Genomic DNA, 18,679 nt, shown 5'->3' with positions numbered 1-18,679 from the left:
TAGAGTTGGTGTGTAATATTATCCTTTTTTAAGCCTTTAAGTAGTATGTTGCTTCAAATTTTAATATGAACCTGCTATATTAATAATGTAATAGGAGTATGGCTGTGAAACTAACAAGAGTTTCAGTCTCCCCCATTATTAATATTGGCAAATAGCAACTATTCTGGTTGTGACTGCTGCAGCTATTTTGGCAAATAGCAATAGCACTTAGACTTATATACCGCTTCACAGTGCTTTACAGCCCTCTCTAAGTGATTTACGCTTAGAGTCACTTACATTGCCCCCCAACAGTCTGGGTCCTCATTTTACTGACCTTGTAAGGATGGAAGGCTGAGTCAACCTTGAGCCTAGTGAAATTCGATCTGCCAAATTGCATGTAGCTGACAGTCAGCAGAAGTCGCCTGCAGTACTGCATTCTAACCACTGCGCCACCACAGCTCAAATCCAAAGGCCACAATTTCTGCATTCCTTTTCTATATGCTCAGCAAATAATATGTACACTTATTCTCTCATGTGGACATATTGCTGTATATATTGTATATTAACTTGATGAAAGTTTACTGAAATATAGTTTTGTGCAAGTTTGTCTTTTATTCTAGAAAGCAAATAATGCATTTGCAGCTTGTGTTGAAAGAATCTGCCATCCAAAAGTGAACAAGGAATCTAAACAAATGAATGCAACAGTGAAAAATTTTTCCACTATTGAATGAGGAAGCAGTTGCCAAGAGCCACAGAATATAAGAACCAATTTTCATGCATGTTAAATACACACACGACCCCCTATTACTGTAACTTTTTTGTGTTTTTGAAAGGTTGTCATGTGAGTTTCCTTGGTTCAATCATTGTTGCCTTACAATGTACTATTTCATCCAATGGAAGGTTACACACAGATACAAGAGTTTTCACAGTATAAAGATAGTTCCTTGGGGATTGTTATTAATTATTTTTTAAAAACTGGCATTGGACTTACAGCAATTATGCCTTAATAGTCATATAGACTAATAATAAAAAATTGTCTCAATTTATAGTTTTTAACTGACATACCTTGACTGTTCTTTTCAGCAACAAGACAGAAGACTATTTAAAATTCAGGAAAGGCTGTTGTAAAGCAGATCCTAACAGATCGTTGGATCAAAGAAGCACGAATGTCTTGTGGGATTGCTCTACGCTGGAGACAATGGGTAGTGTCTCCAGGGAGGAAAGCACTTTAGAAAAACTTTCTGGTTTGAAGGATTCAATGAATTCTAAGGAAGCTGAATGGAGAAATCCTTGTAACCCAAAGGAATTCAGTTCTGCAGTGGAATCCAAACTCATAACAATGCTGCAGGTGAATACTAAGGATTTAGGAAGGGAGACCGAGCACTTACACTCTCAGGCTTTACCACCACTTGTTGGAGTACAGACTGTTAGTGAAGATGAAAGATACCATAGCAGTGAACCAAAGCATGTAGACACCTTCAGCAAAGAACACTTGAACAAAAGTCAAGCATTGGAGAAAGAAGACTTTCACAGATTTGATTGGAGTTCTGGGCACAGAGAAGGGCATGGGCCACTCCCCAAAAACACAAGTAAATCACCAGATGTAGCAACAAACCTGTCTGCTAAGAGACGGTCTGCACGAGAAGCTTCTTTGTTGGCTTTACCGGTATTTAGAAAAATGCTAAATCCCCATTTAAATAAAGCAACCAGTGTAGAGTGTGTGTTCTCTCCCTGGAAGGGACAGGCAGTGGATTCTGATATAGATGAAATAAGTTCTGCTATTCCAACTGACTGGGCATTAGAGAAATCAGGACTTCAGACAGCTATGGATCTTGTTGTTCATAAACATGGTTGGACTGTTAGTGACAAAGACACTATGGAACATGTTCCCCTAAGGTCTGTGGAATCTCCTTCCTGTAGCACTTTTGATGAAACAAGACCTTATATGTGCAATGTCCTTTTGGAGGAGCAAGAAAAAGATGATGTTGGCCAAGAAGGGGATCCAACTGTTTACACATGCATTGAGTGTAGCATCTATTTTAAGATGAAAGAACATTTGATGGATCATATGCTTCAGCATAACAGAGGATTGGATCAGGACAAAGAAGACACTAGAGGTCTGGATCAGTTGACCTGTAATGAGTGTGGATGGGGTTTTGGGGACATTGAATCTCTAGACCAGCATAGGAGGCTTCATCAGCAATCAAGAGAAAAGATCATTGAAGAAATTCAGAAGCTTAATGAATTATCAGATGAAGGGAGAGATGCCAGGCTACAATGCCCAAAATGTGTGTTTGGAACCAATTCTTCTAAAGTGTTTGTTCGGCATGCAAAAATGCATGTTAGGGAGAGGAAAAACCAAGGTTTGAAGAATGTGTTTGGCAGTTCTGCTTGTAGTGAACCACAGAATAGCTCTATGCACAATGTGTATAAACATTTCAGGCCAAATGAACATATATCTCAAGTTGCACATGATGCACACAGTAGAAGTAAAAAGCTTAGCATTTGCACGCTTTGCAGCTTCCCTGCACCAGATGAAAATATTTTAAAAGAACACATGAAATATGCTCATTCCCACCTGCCCTGGAACATAGAGACTTTGGAAGCAGACATGAACCAACCTGGGACTAGTAGGGATGACTATAGCTCTAGCGAGTCAGGACGATTTTTGGAAAATGATTATTTGAGCAAAACAGACAGATTCTTTCCACAGTACCACTGTGAAACTATGCCCCGCTACAACTCTTTCCTTGAGTGCACAGCAGGTCATCCAAAACTTCATAAAACTAATGGCACTAATATAAAGGACATCCCAATGCCAGGATTTCGGGCTAGGAAACGAGCTCCCTATAACTCCTCACAGAATGTCTTGGCAATGTCCACTCTTACCTCATCAAAAGCTTATTCTCCATATGCCTTGAACCAAATGAGAAATAAAAGCACAACTCTGCCACTTGAGGCTGAGAGAGAGAGTATCCAAAGCCATACAGGTGGGTTGGAGGAACAACTGTGCAAATGGTTACCTATAAACAATATTAGGACGACTGAAGAAGAATTCCCTTTGATGACAGAAATAGAATTAGCACAGAATAGATACTTTAACCCTTTTGTTATTCCTCAATCTGCCTTGGAACTCAAAAGGACTTTTGTAGGCACTTTGAAGGCAATGGATTGTACAACCCTATCAGCAGGACAGCAACAGCAGTTACATCAAATGGTTCCTATTGTTCTTGTTGAGGAAATTAATATTTATCCCCAAAAGAGGAAGAAGCCGAAGATGAAGAATCTGAGAAAAAAGTTGTCACCTGCAAGACACTTTGGAATGGAGGAATCTCTTCCCTTAGGTGTATTTCTGTTAGATTCCTCTCTAGAAGGATCTCTTGAACTGGATGATCTTCTGGGTACAGATTCCACAATGCTGAAAAATGAGGAGAGAAAATGCCCATACTGTCCTGACAGATTCCACAATGGGATTGGTCTGGCCAATCATGTGCGGGGCCACCTGAACAGGGTGGGTGTGAGCTACAATGTCCGTCACTTCATCTCTGCAGAAGAAGTGAAAGCTATTGAGCAAAAATTTTCCTTCCAAAAGAAGAAGAAAAAAGGTAGTATGTATTCAATTTGTATTTTTTCAATGTTTCCATTTTTTTTTAATTTCCTTGAAAATGGGTATGTATGCTCTCCAATTTTATTTCCTGAAAATATTTTACAATATCTTTGTAATAGCTGGATATTATTACATTATGATCTAATAGAGATTTTTTGAATGGCCCCTCAGTTTCATTATATGACACTGATTATTATTTTGTTTTTCATAGTTGCAAACTTTGATCCCAGTACGTTCAGTTTAATGAGATGTGAATTCTGTGGAGCTGGCTTTGACACACGTGCAGGGTTATCCAGCCATGCCAGGGCCCACCTGCGGGATTTTGGCATCACTAACTGGGAGCTCACCATTTCACCAATTAATATCTTGAAGGAACTACTAGCCAATTCATCTGAACAACACCCCGTGTTGCAGTATGTGATGGAAACAGACCCCTCATCTCCAAATGAAGAAAGAGAGATGCTTGGGTTTGGGCCCTGCAAAACTACACTCCCCATATCTGATTACAGCATTTCACAATCAACTTTTCCCCCCTTCCCTTCTTCCTGGGGAGATGAGACCATGCAGGCTTTCAGACATGGTAAGCACCTTTTAAACTGTATGTGTATCCAGGAAACAGTGCCGATATAATTTAAATATTCTGCCTTCTCTAGTTTCCTTGATAACAGCATGACGTAAATGGTGGCGTTTGCTGAAAACATGGAAGTGCAGTTGAAGTGCAGTGGTTTTTACAGGTCCATTGAGGAGAGCCATAGAAAGCTGATTTATAACCGGGGGGGAGGGGGAGTGTTTTCACTAGTATGACATGATTTTGTATGTGTCTTTAGGAGGGAAAAGGGGGCAAATGACAAAATTGCAACACAACATTGCACACAGAAGTACTGCAACAATCTGTAGCTTACCTTGTGACATCACAAGGTACGTGATGTCACATTCCTTGTGAGGAGCTTCTGTGGTGCAGTGGTTAGAGTGCAGTACTGCAAGCTACTTCTGCAGCCAGCTGCCTACAATTTGGCAGTTCAAATCCCACCAGGCTCAAGGTTGACTCAGCCTTCCATCCTTCCGAGGTGGGTAAAATGAGTACCCAAATTTTTGGGGGCAATATGCTGATGCTGTAAACCGCTTAGAGAGGGCTGTAAAGCACTATAAAGCGGTATATAAGTCTAAGTGCTTATTGTTTAAATGCTTATCACAAAATACTAGTTTCTTATACAGGCTGGCTTCTAGCTAATTTCAGCTGTACTAATTTTCATTTTCTCTGCAGCATTTGATTATAGATGGCTCAATCCTAACTTAAGCCTGTACCTTGCCTTATAGTTAGAGTTTTGAAGAAAAAAAGAACAGCAATATATTTTTTTAAAGTATGAGGAACAAAGAGGGGAAATGTTAAAAGAGGAAGATGGAAAAAAAGGAGAAAATAGAGAAATAGAACAGAAAGAAAGTACAAATGTGATGAAGGCATAAATTTGTAACATGACCTAATAACACATGTTCACTGTATGGAAAATGACCAAGCCAGGGTATCTGTAATTAGTTTACGTTTATTGCTGGCAAAAAGCAATTTAAGGAGATGATGGTGAGACAGTTTCAGTCTGTGAAATGCTGAACCACATTCACACTATAATAAATCAGTAGGCAACTTTTCAGTAGGCAAAGCTAGAATTGTTTGAAAAACAAGCATTGATGTCATAATGCAATCCTTATTAATTTTCTTCCTAATGCAATCCTTATTAATTTTCTTCCTAATATTTAGGAAATCAATTTTAACCTTTATGGTGTTTTTAAACCATGCTGTTATGGTATGTTATGGGATGGATATACCAGCAACATATGAAATATGGATGATAAAGATGAGATGATGATAATAATAATGATAATGATTTCAGAAAAAGCCCATGTTAGACTTATTTTTGCAGGAAAATAAAAACATTAATTAAAGAAAACTTCCCTGATAAAATTAATATGGAGACATAATCATCTAACACCAACTAGAGTCCTATACTGGGTGGAAAAAGAGATGCCAGATGTTCAATCTGGCTTTAGATAAGGCCGAAGAGTAGGAAAAGTTATTGCTGATGCATGCTGGAAAATTGAGAAAGCCAACGAATACAAAAAAGAGGTCAGTGTATACCTCATCAATTAGAAAAAAGCCTCTGATTGTGTTGATCAGGTCAAGTTGTGGAAAGTGCTGAGAAAAGTTTGGAATCCCAGAATATCTCATTGTCCTCATGAGAAACTTACGTACAGGTCAGGAAGTCACAATATGGGCAGAACTTGATGAAAGAGACTGGCTTCACATCAGCAAAGGAGTGCAACAAGGCTGCAAGCTTTCCTCTCATTTATTCAACCTATATACCAAATATATATTAAAGGAAACTAGATCGGAAAAGATGAGCATGGTTTTAAACTGGAGGAAGAAGAAAAATCAGTAACCTGCACTATACTGATAACACTATTCTGATAGCTAAAAACATAAAGGGTCTGCAATCCCTAGTACTAAAAGAGCTTAGTGAAAAAATGGACTAAAATTAAAAAAGACCAAACTAATGTCAAGAAGTAGAACAACCAACCTTAGAATTTACAATGAAGATATCAAATTGGAGGGTAGACAGAATATAAAAAGCAATTTAGGCTCAACCATCAACAATAAAAGAACGAATAGTCAAGAAATATGCTGCAGACTAGCACTTGGTAGAACAGCTATGAAGGCCTTGGAAAAGACACTCAAGTGCTGTGATGTGTCTATGCCTACGAAGATGAGAATTTTGCAGGCCATAGCATTTTCTGTGATACTCTGTAGAAGCTAAAAATAGACTTTAAAGAAGCAAGATGGGAAAAATATTAACACTCTTTACTTCTGTTGTTGGAGAAGACTCCTGACAATGCCGTGGACAGCCAAGAAAATAAACCTATGGCTCATTGAAGAAATCAACCCAAAGTTATCACAAATGGCCAAACGACCAGGCTCAAATTATGTTACTTCTGATATGTTATGTAAATATCTATATCTCTGAAAATGCTGGGAAAGTTGGAAGGAAAGTGGACAACCAGCACAAGGTGGTTGGATTCAGATACAGTGGCAATGAATTTACTGTTGGGAGACTTGAAAGAACAAGTTAGGGATGGATTGTCATGGAGAAAATTTACCTTATGTGGTTGCTAGGAGTCAAAAAGAACTTGGAGATACATAATCAATCAATAAAATGGAAGTTGGTGTTATGTTCCAAGTACTCACAGAATTGTTGTTTTTCTAATGCATTTAAATTAACAGTGAGATGGCCAAACCAGGTAATGCAATCTAGATTTGTTCAGATTAGAATCAAACTGGCATAATTTTCCATTCTTAATGTATAGGAATGGAGGTGCAATGGCTCAGCAGTTAAAGATGCTGACCTTGTAAGTTGGAAAGCTGATACCCCAGATTCGAGACAAGAGCACAACGGGGTTACATCCCATTACTTTTCCCAGGACCTGGCCATCCAACAGTTTGAAAGCATGCAAATGAGAGTAGATAAATAGGTATCATTTTGGTGGGAAGGTAACAGCATTCTGTGTGCCTTTGGTGAATAGTCATGGTGGCCACACCACCATCGAAATGTCTTCAGACAACATGGCTCCCTCAGCTAAGAAACAGAGACAAACACCACCCGCTAGAGTTGGACAGACTGGATAGGGGGAAAGCTTTACCTTAATATATAGGAAAAGCCACAGAACTAAAAAATGATGAAATATGAGAGAAGATCATCAATGCAGTTATAGTTTTAATTAATTGGGAGAAGAATTAATGAAGAATTTAGAAGTGTCAATATCACAATGATATAGAAAAATAATCCCAATGGCTGCAGTTTCTGCTGTTCTCTTTGAGGGAAGGCATGCATAGAATATTTAAGTCTTTAAAATATAATCTTGTTCAGTATTCAGTTGCAAAAGTTCTCAATGAGGGAATATGTAGCCTTTCACACCTAGAGGACATAAGATTTAATCTGATGGGTATATGTACATAGAATACAAGTATGTCTATTGTATTCCTATGTTATAGTAAAGTCTGTTTCATTAAACATTTCCCTAACAATGTACATACTCTCTACAAAAAGAAACAAAGCACAAAGAAGGGTGGAATACAACAGGTAGCTCTTGTACAGACAAAAGAAGCAACTTCTTCAGAGGATCAAAATAAATATACTTTATTTATTAATTGGGGTTGAGATAAAAATAAATAAAGTAAAAAAGAATCTGAAGCTGACCCAAATTATTTTAAGGATAAACTTTTATGAAATTGTGAAAAACTGCAAAAAGTCCTTTTTAAGTTGTATATAAAAAATGGCAGTCTGAATCCACATAAGCCATTAGCAAAGTGACTTGTACTGAGTGGAAAGTGTGCTCACATTATATGGTGGCAATCCCCAAGGTAGCATGAAGAGAATTTTCAAGTAAGGAAAAAGATGAAATAATTAAAAAGACACAGTGGAATATTAAGGGAAATATTTAACATTTAAAAAGACATACATATTATTTAAGTAATATGCCTATTTTTAGTTGGAGAACTCCTGAAGCATATTTTTAATGTAAAGAATAGAAAAGGAAACTTTCTTTAAAAAATTATACCTTTTAGATACTTTATTTATTAATTAAATTTATATGACACCTATCTCATTTAGAGGCATCTCTAGGTGGCTTGCATCCAAATAAAAGCAACAAGATAAAAATTAAGTCATTAAAACAATAAATATTAAAATTGATTCAAAAATTAATAAAGATGCAAGGAAGGGAACAAGATGCACATGGGGAGAGGCTCTTATGTCTAATCTGCCATCAGCTGGAATTTGGAGTTCATATTTCCGGGTCATATTTTAGTCATTAGCTACTTCCACTATAGCACATCCTCATCAGGCCCCTGGGCCAATTGGCAGAGTTTTCTGGCCCTTCTGGAAAGCCAAAAGGATGGGTATGGACCTCACCTTAGGGGGGGCATCATGTTCCAGAGGCAGGAACCATAGCAGAAAAGGCTCTTCTGAACTCTACCGACCAGAATTCCTTGATCAAAAGGGTCCACAGCAATAGAGCTTAATAGTGGTGAATATCTGTAGCTCAGGTATAGGATGAGGGTAAAGGTTCATTCTCCAAGCTTGTATGTTGGTTTCCAAATGTTTCATTACCAGGCTAGGTAACATCTTCAGTGGAGTTTAGGGTATATCGGTGTCAGTGTTCTTCTGTTTATAGGGGCTTCGTGCGGTCAGTAGGTCAGTTAAAACAGGATTCATGAACACCAGGTAGCAGTCAAACACCACAATCCCAAATCCATAATTTCTACCCACACTGACACCAAACAGCACCAGTTCAATTGGAACAACACAAAGATCACCAGCCATGCTATCACCCACCACGCTCGTGGGATCATCAAAGCCTGGAACTCCACAAGCAATTCCATCAACAGACACACTGACCTAAAACCAGCCTACAAACCCCTCAGAATCCAAATCAACCGAAGAGCCAACCAGAAACAGCACTGACCCTTAAACAACCCATGCAAACCTCCCCCAACCAGCACTTCACCCTCCCAATGACCCTCACCTGATGTAACCTCCCCATCCCAAGACTTTCACAGGTGATTTACACCTGACCCATCACAAGACCCTGAACTGGTGGGACCCTCACTTGACATGACCTCACTATCACAAGACCTACTGACCACACAAAGTCCTTATAAACAGAAGAACACTGACACGCCCTAAACTCTGCTGAAGATGTTACCTAGCCTGGTAATGAAATGTTCAGAAAGCAACCCACAGGAGAACTTCCATCCTGAGAGCTTAATAAGATTGCAAAATTAGAGCGTAAAAAATAGAAATTCCAGCTGATCAAGTGGCAAATTAAACATAAGAGCTTTGTTAGATTAAACCAAGGGACTACCAATCCTTTATTCTGTTTCCCACAATAGGAAACTTATTGAGAGAACACTTCAAGGAATATTTGAAAGCACCAACCTTCCTATTTTTAAGCAATTAGTATTTGGAAGTACGCTTTCTTTAGTATTGGAAGTAGCATATAAGTAGTACCATTATCAGTTTTATCCCCAGGAGAAGGTTAGGTATTCCACATCCACCAGACCATTTTTAAAAATTAATCTTGCAGCCTCATTTGATTGCTTCACTGAATTTTGTTGGAATAATTGACAATGCTGGTAGCCAAGCTTTCCACAATTTTGAAATAGGAAATGCATGAAAAATTGGAGTTTAATTCATAAAAACTGTACAGTTTTTTACAAAAGAGGAAAAACCATGTATCAACTTTCAAGGATGGATCACAAAGAGTTGCTCCATTTATTTACTATTGGCAAACAATTTTTAATATGTAGCCTAGAATTCTACTGTAAGTAAATATATCTGAATTCACATTTTCTGCACTTGAATAACTTTTGGACCTGCTATAATACATGAAAGAGTGTAGGAACTGATATAAGCAGCTGATACAATACCTAGGCTTCTGTACACCAGAGGGTCAGGAGTGGGATTCTACCTGGTCAGACTGGTTCTATAGAATGGTTGTTATGATTCTGCCCAATTCAGAGAACCAGCAAATCGCACCACTGTCTGGCCCCGTCCCTCCCTCCCACCCACCACTCACTCCTTACCTGGTATGTGCGCCATCAAACTTGGTTTGGTAAGTTGCTATTTTTTTTTTTTTTTCCCGACCATCAGCTGTTCTGCTGTGCCGGGAGATTTAGATTAGCTAGAAAGCAGAAATCATTGGATTTCTTGCTTTCTAGCTAATCTAAAAGCAGAGCTGAACCTTCCTTAGGACTGAAACTTCTATTTTTCAGTGCAGACTCAGGTAGCAGATTGCAGAATGGTAGATCTCTAAGTGAATCTGTGATTCTGTGAGCAACTCAATCTGCCTGCCTGCTTTGCCTGATTTTGGGTAAAAGTTGCTCTTTTTATAAAAAAAATAATATAATATTTACATACAAGCCATGCCCACGCAGTCATGTGTCCACCAAGCCACGCCCAGTCAGCAAGCCACACCCATAAATTAGGCCACACCCACAGAACCAGTTGTTAAGACATTTGAATCCCACCCCTGCAGAGGCCCTTCCAGCTTTGTGGATCAGCGGAGGGGGGAGATGGTTCTGTGCAAGCGGTGGGTAAATGCGTGTGCAAGCATTTGCCTGCCACTTCTGTGGTCTGGTTCCAAATAACTCAAGGCCCAGTAGTGGGCTATAGCCCAGGGGTTGAGGGATCCCTGCTGTGCACCAAATCCCACATTAGTGCAAGCTACTTGGAGCAATTTGAATGACAGTAAGCTATGTTTTGAAAAGAAAAAGACCACAACTTCATCAAAAATTAATTATACAGATGCATTGATTTGTTGTTACTCTGCTTTTTCTCCCATTCTTTTTCAGAATGCCTCATTTGAAACATATCATGACCATGTGTAAATAGGGAGGAAAATAATGTTAAGTTAGCATCAAAGTAGATAAATTTGTTATTAAGCTAGAGGTGACTTTTGAAATGTTGATAGCATGTTATCACTCCCCAAAAATGGTTACTGTGGGAGAATGTACACGTTCCACAATAGCTGCCATGGAAAACATGGCTAGACAAAATTATACCCATACATTACAAAATAAATTTTGCAAGTTTGCACTTTTGTACCTCCTGATTTTTCCATAGGATAGTTTTCAATCCCATACATTTTTTTGCTGGTCAAGCAGGCCTATTTCCAAACAAAGCCCTAGACAGGTAGTCCATACAGGTAGTCTTTCGCTTATGATGACAACTGAACCCAAAATTTCTGTTGCTAAGCAAGATAGTTGTTAAGTGAATTTTGTCCTATTTTACAATCTTTCTTGCCGCAGTTGTTAAATGAATCACTGCAGATGTTAAGTTAGTAACATGGTTGTTAATTGAATCTGGCTTCCCCATTGACTTTGCTTGTCAGAAAGTCACAAAAGGGGATCACATGAAGCCAGGACACTGAGACCATCATAAATATATGCCAGAATTTGGATCAGGTGGTTTGTGGGTGCTGCTACAGTTGTGTGAAAAAGTCATAAGTCACTTTTTTCAGTGCTGTTGTAACTTTGAAAGGTCACTAAATGAACTGTGGTAAGTCAAGCACTACCTGTTTACTATTTGTGTTTTCTGAGAAAGGCTAGGAATCCAAACATCACTAAGCATATTTTTAAAATAGGTTTCTGAGGCTAGCTTTTACTTCTCAATATACCAAGCTTCATTAATATATTTTAATAACATAAATTTAAAAAACCTATCATTTCTAATATATCAGTAATTTAAATATAGACTGTTCAGCATTTCTGATTAATCAAAACCTAAAAATAATTTTATTAAATAATTTTAGTTCTTTAATCTGCATTTAAAAAGGTAAAGATTCCCCTTGCACATACATGCTAGTAGTTTCCAGCTCCAGGGGGTGGTGCTCATCTCTGTTACAAAGCCGAAGAGCCAGTGCTGTATGAAGACGTCTCTGTGGTCATGTGGCCGGCATGACTAAATCTGAAGGTGCACGGAATGCTCTTACCTTCCCACCAAAGTGGTCCCTATTTTTCTACTTGCATTTTTACATGCTTTCAAACTGCTAGGTTGGCAAAAGCTGGGACAGGTAACGGGAGCTCACTCCATTATGCGGTGCTCGGGATTCGAACTGCCGAACTGCTGGCCTTTATTTATTCCAATATAAATTGAAGTATTTATTATTAATTAATTTATTTATTGAAATAAATATAAATTTATTCCAATATACATTGGAGATTTATTCCAATGTAAATTTGCATTTACATTGGAATAAATCTCATCTCATTAGGAATTGATAAATGTAAGATTGTAATAAATGATATAATCTATTTTTCTTACACACAAAAGTAAATTGTATTGTGTCTTTTGTGAAGCCACACCCAGTGAATTTCATAGGACTTATTTTTTGGTAAGTGGGTATAGAACAATAGTCTAGAGATGTAATGTGTACATGAATGTGTATTAAAATAGAGAGTACCTTCTATTTTGAAAAAGTTAAGTGGTAAAGAACTTACAACTTTAATAAATATGACATTATTGGAAGATGTGATTAGTCCATCTTAATTGAAAAAAAATTAGGCAAAGAGCTTTTTGTTATGACTCAGTTAAAGTTATATCTCTCTACCCATCAACCAGCATAAAAATTAATGAGCATACATTTGGGGTGACATTACTATTCCAATTGTCTCAGTTCTGGTGTACAGTTGATGGACTATTCCTCATTTACCATGGAGAAAAGTTTGGCCTCTCCCTAGCTGGCAGAAAAGCATTCATTTACAGAACTGTGATGAGTAGTAATTTTGACAGGTAGATATTTAGTAGTTTATCAGGTTTAATTTGTCAGAATTTCAGGCCAAGAATCAGTTTGGAGACTTGGTACATGAAGAATTTTGTTTGAAACACAATTTCATTAGGTTTCATGCAATAGTATCTTTTTTTCTAAATAAAGTGTAATGAAACTCATATAAAAATAGTGGTCATGACACATGTCTTTGGGAGAGCATTTCATAATAAGGGGAAGTTCCAGGTAGCCTTGTTGGCAGTTGTGACAGTTAGGTGTCCTGTAGTATAAAAGAACCATTTTGTAGTTTGGATTTAGATGTTTGATTAAAAAATAATAATCTTTTGACAGAAATAACTATTCTGTGGCACTCAAATATTTTTTCCCCCTTCAAATCAATCTTGGCTCCTGATAGCATCGACACCTCTTGTAGCTTTTTAGTAATAGTTCAGAATTTACAGTGCATTCTTCCTCAGAATTTTCAAGCAGATGCTTCTCACAAAATATATGTCCTTTAAAGCTTTAGTAATCCCAAAATGAATTTATATCTGTGACAATCATTTTTATGAAATTCTTCAGCTCTTTTTATAAGTCTGAAAGCAATCTGACCTTAGGATGCAATAAGTACTGAGTGAATTAAATTCTAAGTGTTTGCTAATTTCATAAAAGCTTTGATTTAGATATGCTATCTGTTCATAAATAAAGGTGTATCCGTTGTGTTAATGATGCTAGAATCTGAAAAACATTTCCACTTAAGAGTTCAGCTAAACTGATTAATTTATCTAAATCCCCGAGCAGTGTAGAGAGCTTAAATTGTGATTACGGTAGTTACTGCTGGCACAATAAGCTGAATTTCCCTTTCCTTATATGGATTTGGCCAAATCGGTAGTTTAGTGCTGGAATGGTTCCCCTTGAATCTCTAGCGTGGCTGTTAGGAAAGCTCCTGGGTTGCTCCCGATCTACAGATACGGAGCTGGTTTTTCTCGCTTGGCTCGGCGCTCGATTATTTCAGCTGACCAATCTCAGCTGGAGTTTTCGGCGCTCCACCGTCCCGCCTCGCTGCCGCCCTGCATGTGCCGGAGCCAAGATGGCGGCCTCCACCCTCTCTCAGCCCAAGGCGACAAAAGCGGTGGCGGCGGCGCGGCCCCGAGACGAGGAAGAGGGTGCGGGGCCGCCTTCGGAGGCCGGTAAGACCCTGGAAGTTAAAACAAAACAACAAAAGGGAAAACTCGGCTTGCTCAGTAGGAAGGCCGATCTCGGCGTGACAGCTTAGATGTCGCTTCCCTCTTCGGATACCCCCTTTCCCGGCCTCCGGATCAGCCCGGGCTGCGCCCGAAGAGATCGCGGCGCTGGTTGCTCCCTGGAGGGAGGCGTCGGAGGGCGTTGAGTGACAAGTAGCTGCGCCCCGTTTCTCCTCGCCTGCCCGATCGCAGGCCAGGATCTCTTTTATGTCAAGGCCTCGGTTCCCCTGTCTTCAACGACAACAGTGGTCCTCATTCATTCATCCGCCCTTTCCTTCAGCTTGCAGCACCCACAGCCACTGGCCAGCGCCTGTCGCGGCTGGTCCCTGCCTCTGAAACGGAGAAACCTGGTATTTGGAGAAGAGTTCGTTTCATAAAGCATATTTGTCCTTGAAGAAGGGAGAGGGGTAGCGAGGATAATCTTCCACACTCAATTGTTACTATTTCCTAATTGTGTCAGTTCTAAACAAGAGCGGCCTTCATGCTTATGAATATCGGTCTTCTGGTGGATTTTTGAAAATCCTTTTAAAATGTAGTGTTTATTAACTCATCTAGCTAAAAACCTAAAGGCATATATGAAAGGGACTGGTTACACTGTGAATAAATATATAAGATGTTGGTGCTATGGTTATGGGGAAAAATGCTTCATATATGCCCGGGTTTAAACACTCCAGAATGATTGATTCTGTTTTTAAAGCTAACTGTAGAAGATAAAATAATACAACAAAGTATTTATATTTTGATGTGCTGTTGATTTTGTTAATTAATTTCCTGAGTTTATAAAATATATTTATCTCTGATGTGTACCAAAAATTGAATCAGTTTTATTTAATAGAAGATCCCTAAACTTAATATTGTGTCTCGGTGTTCTTCTTTGTAGTTTGAACTGACATATAATTACCCAGAAGTTATTTTAAAGTATGTTTTATTAAATACATTCCTACCCTTAGGATAGGATAAATTGTTTAACACCAGACCTATGAAATAAAATAGGTTGAGGAAGTGAAGATCCAAGGTCACCCAGTCATCTTTATGGTTGAGTGGAGATTTGGTCCCAATACACTATGCTAACACTTTGCTTTAATAGAATTGTGGTTCATGGAGAGTTTTGATTGGAAGTTTCCCCCCTCCGTTATGGGGAAACATTGCCTTTGTAATTTGTTTTCAAATTATTTTATTATGGTAATTGGTAATCTTACCAGTTACAAATTACAACATTTTGTAAGTTGTATAATTGACATATTGACCTTCAGGTAATGATTTAAATTAACTGGATTTTATTGTTACAATTTTTCCTCTATGTGTGCACTTAATTTTTATATGCTTAACAGAATTCTGGATGCCACTGAGTGAGGTACTTTGAAACTAAATCCAAAGAGTTTCTGGACCAAAGAAGGAAATACTTTTTCACATACAGCATAATTAATCATTGTCAGTAGTTGTAGAATGGGCAACCAATATACTTGGATTTAAAAGGGGATTGAACAGACCCATGAAGGAATCAATAAATATTAATGCTAATGGCTTTTAACCACTCCCTTGGCTACAGGCAGCATTCATTATAAACTAATTGCTGAGAATTAGGTAGGAGGAGGTTATTCTCCAATCCAGAATGGGAAATGAATAAAAATTGATCACTTATGTGGCAGAGCATGCTGTACAATGTGAGCCTTGGGTCTGATCTCACAGGGCTTTTCTTATGTTCATATATACAAGCAGGAAAGTTTGCTGAAATAGAAACTGGCATCTAAGCGAGTAGCAGAATTTCAGATGTTATTATATTACCTTTCATTAATAAATTTGTTTAGTTCAGTGAATATTAATTCAAAATATTTTATGACTTTCTACCCAAGGAAACAATCTGTTTATTTTTATTTACCTAAAGATTTTTTTTATTTAATTATCTCTGGTATTTTTATTTTGTTCCTTCAAGTTTGAATGTTTCAAGCTTTTAAATTTAGTTGGCTGTTATGTTTATGTATAATGGAATAATCTGATTTGTAATTTTTGTACATAGCTGATTTTATTTTTCATATTTTGATTTTTAAAAATATTCCATATACATTTTGAAGAAAAATAAGGATTGTATTATGAATATCCTATTTTAATGTTCTATTTTTTTCTAATAAGATACATATGCAGCAAAACTAAATCTAATCGATCTTTACAGGACTTAATTCCAAACATAAGATTGCACTGTTAGCTTAGTATAGTTTATGTCCATCAGGAAAAAGATTTTTTCTTAATTAACCTGATCAAGTAGTGGATAACTTATATAGTACTTAATATTGTCACACTCCTAATCTACAGTTTTCAATTCAATCCCTATAATCCCTTCTGTCGTTTGGTAGTTATGGTTTCTGAGGAAGAAGAGGAGATGATTACCTCAGAGATGAGCTCGCCACTCCTCCAGAAGAAGAATTCTTTGGCTGGATCACTAGATCAGATTCCAAACCGAATAGGAACCTCACTTTCTCCTGAATCTTCAAGCAACAAGGCAGACTCCCAGGATGCCAAATGTGAGTCTCTCACGGTTGCTACTGAACCTTGTGTGGTATCCATGGTGGAGAAACTCTTCTCTGTGCCTCAGCTTATTTTTAATAAATATCTAATCATTTATAACTTGTGTGAAGGATGTGTAGGGTGAATATTAATTATAGATTTTATTGCCCAGTATACAATTTTCATGATTAAAAACTTTTATTTATCTAGATAAAATATTACATAAATAAATCTATAAAACACTTCAAAACGTTTATGTGTATAATGGTAGAATAGTTCTACTAATGATTTTATTCTAATGGTTTGTAAAGTTACTTCAGGTGACCCTTCATCTGAATATCAAATGAAAAACAAATTTCAGGAGATTGTGAAACCCACCTCAAATTTTGCAAGTAAGATTAGCAACTTTACATATATTGGATATTTTAATTTTTTTTCAAATGTAATTTTTAATTTAATTTTGGAATACCATAGATGCTGTTTGGGTGAGTCAAATGTAATCTTTAAATGCTGCTGCTAATGTTAGTAGCCTGCTTAAAGGAAAGAGCTGAGAAATGCTGTTCTATATATTTTCATGCATTTTAAAAATAATTCAAAATTGTATGTGAAAATACACCTTTGTTCATTAATAGGATTACCATTCATCTAACTGAAGTATCCTTTTTCAGATATGAATTGATGACCATAATATGCATAGATACGGTACTTAATGAGACTCAAAATATTTTCTCATTGTTATAAAGTGTAGCCACAAATCTTTTTGTACGTACAGAGACAGTATAATAGAAGATGTCTGTAGAATTATCCAATGCTGCACTACTGGCTAAATGAACAATACTAGAACAGTGCACTGTGTCACATCTTTACTGAACACGTTGAATCAATATTTACTGTTTTTTTGGTAGAAAAGTTAATTTTAGTTTTAGGTTACCACCTCTCTTAAGTAGTAAGTCGAATTAGATATTCCAGTCAATATATCAGGCAAATAAATTAACAATCAGGTATGAGTCTAAGGTGTTCTCCTCTTTAAAAAGGAGTTCACACAACTGGAATCTGCTGTTGATGATTAATTGATGGAATCTGCTCTTCCTGATCCAAGTTTGTGGAAATGAATCATGTTCTGATCAAGAGAGATCTCTACAGACTTTGGAAAAGGGTTTGGTGATGCCCTTGTGGATGGAAATGGTACTGAAATCATTGCCAAAGTTATTGGCCTCTGTCAGACCATGATCAAGGAGATAGCATACAGATTGAAAAAAAATGTACTCTAGTATCATTGTTATTTTTCTGAGAAGTGGTCCAGCAGAAATTACCCAGAAAACAAAATATACAATGCTATGGGAAACTGGGAAACTACAAAGAGGTAATAAAGGATCTATGAGCCATTCTTGCATTGTCTCTTATCAGTGTTCATGAGCCCATCATTAAAAAAACAATGAACAAGTGTTTGCACAAATGAGACTACAGTGGAAATGTTTGCCATTCATGAGAAGTATTACATCTGGAGGGAAAAAATGCATTCCAACAAAGAAACTTGTGCCAGCTATAAATCATGGTAGCCAGATAATGATTTGAAGCTTCTTTGCATCTTCAGAATCTGAAAGTCTGACATTCGTTGATGGAACAGTAGATTCTAGACTGTATCAGCAAATTCTACAAAAAAAAATAAATCAGGATATTTATCCTTGAGCTGAAATTTAAACAAATGCAGATCATGCTATATGATAACCCCAAGTAACCAAGAAATCTTGGGAGTGGCTGAAGGAGAAGAAATTTCATATTGGAATGACTCAGCCCAAACCCTGACCCTAATTGAATCTTGTGGGCAAAACAAGCCCCAACATTACAATGAATTTAAGTAGCTCTGTAAAAAGAAGCAGACAGAATACTTTAAAACTGATATGTAGGACTTGTCAACAGATACAGGAAACTTTTAGTTGAAGTCATTGATATTATAGGAAGTACCACCAGTTATTAAATCTAGAGAGTGTGTGTGTTGATTCAGTGTGTTCAATGGAGATGTGTGTTGTTTGTTTAG

At 37.4% G+C, this 18,679-nt stretch overlaps 1 protein-coding gene across 14 annotated transcripts in view; it reads left to right on the top strand.

Moving 5' to 3' along the window:
* The window catches only part of WIZ (WIZ zinc finger), a 62,968-nt gene that overhangs the window by 33,332 nt on the left and 10,957 nt on the right, over positions 1-18,679 (top strand). For 11 of the 14 annotated variants that reach the window (XM_026676977.2, XM_087955642.1, XM_087955639.1 and 8 more), the window contains 3 exons: positions 1,063-3,587; positions 3,798-4,166; positions 16,491-16,658. In XM_026676977.2, the coding sequence (XP_026532762.2) occupies positions 1,063-3,587; positions 3,798-4,166; positions 16,491-16,658 (3,062 nt within the window). The remainder of the gene's footprint in view (positions 1-1,062; positions 3,588-3,797; positions 4,167-16,490; positions 16,659-18,679) is intronic. The other 3 variants (XM_087955643.1, XM_087955648.1, XM_087955640.1) reach the window with 1 other exon arrangement.

This window comes from Notechis scutatus, chromosome 2, assembly GCF_049901735.1.
Source record: "Notechis scutatus isolate UNSWTSFEM ecotype Mainland chromosome 2, rNotScu1.2, whole genome shotgun sequence".
NCBI classification, from domain to species: Eukaryota; Metazoa; Chordata; class Lepidosauria; order Squamata; family Elapidae; genus Notechis; species Notechis scutatus.
The sequence above is the reverse complement of the archived record's forward strand: the minus strand, read 5'-3'. Positions and strand labels throughout refer to the sequence as shown.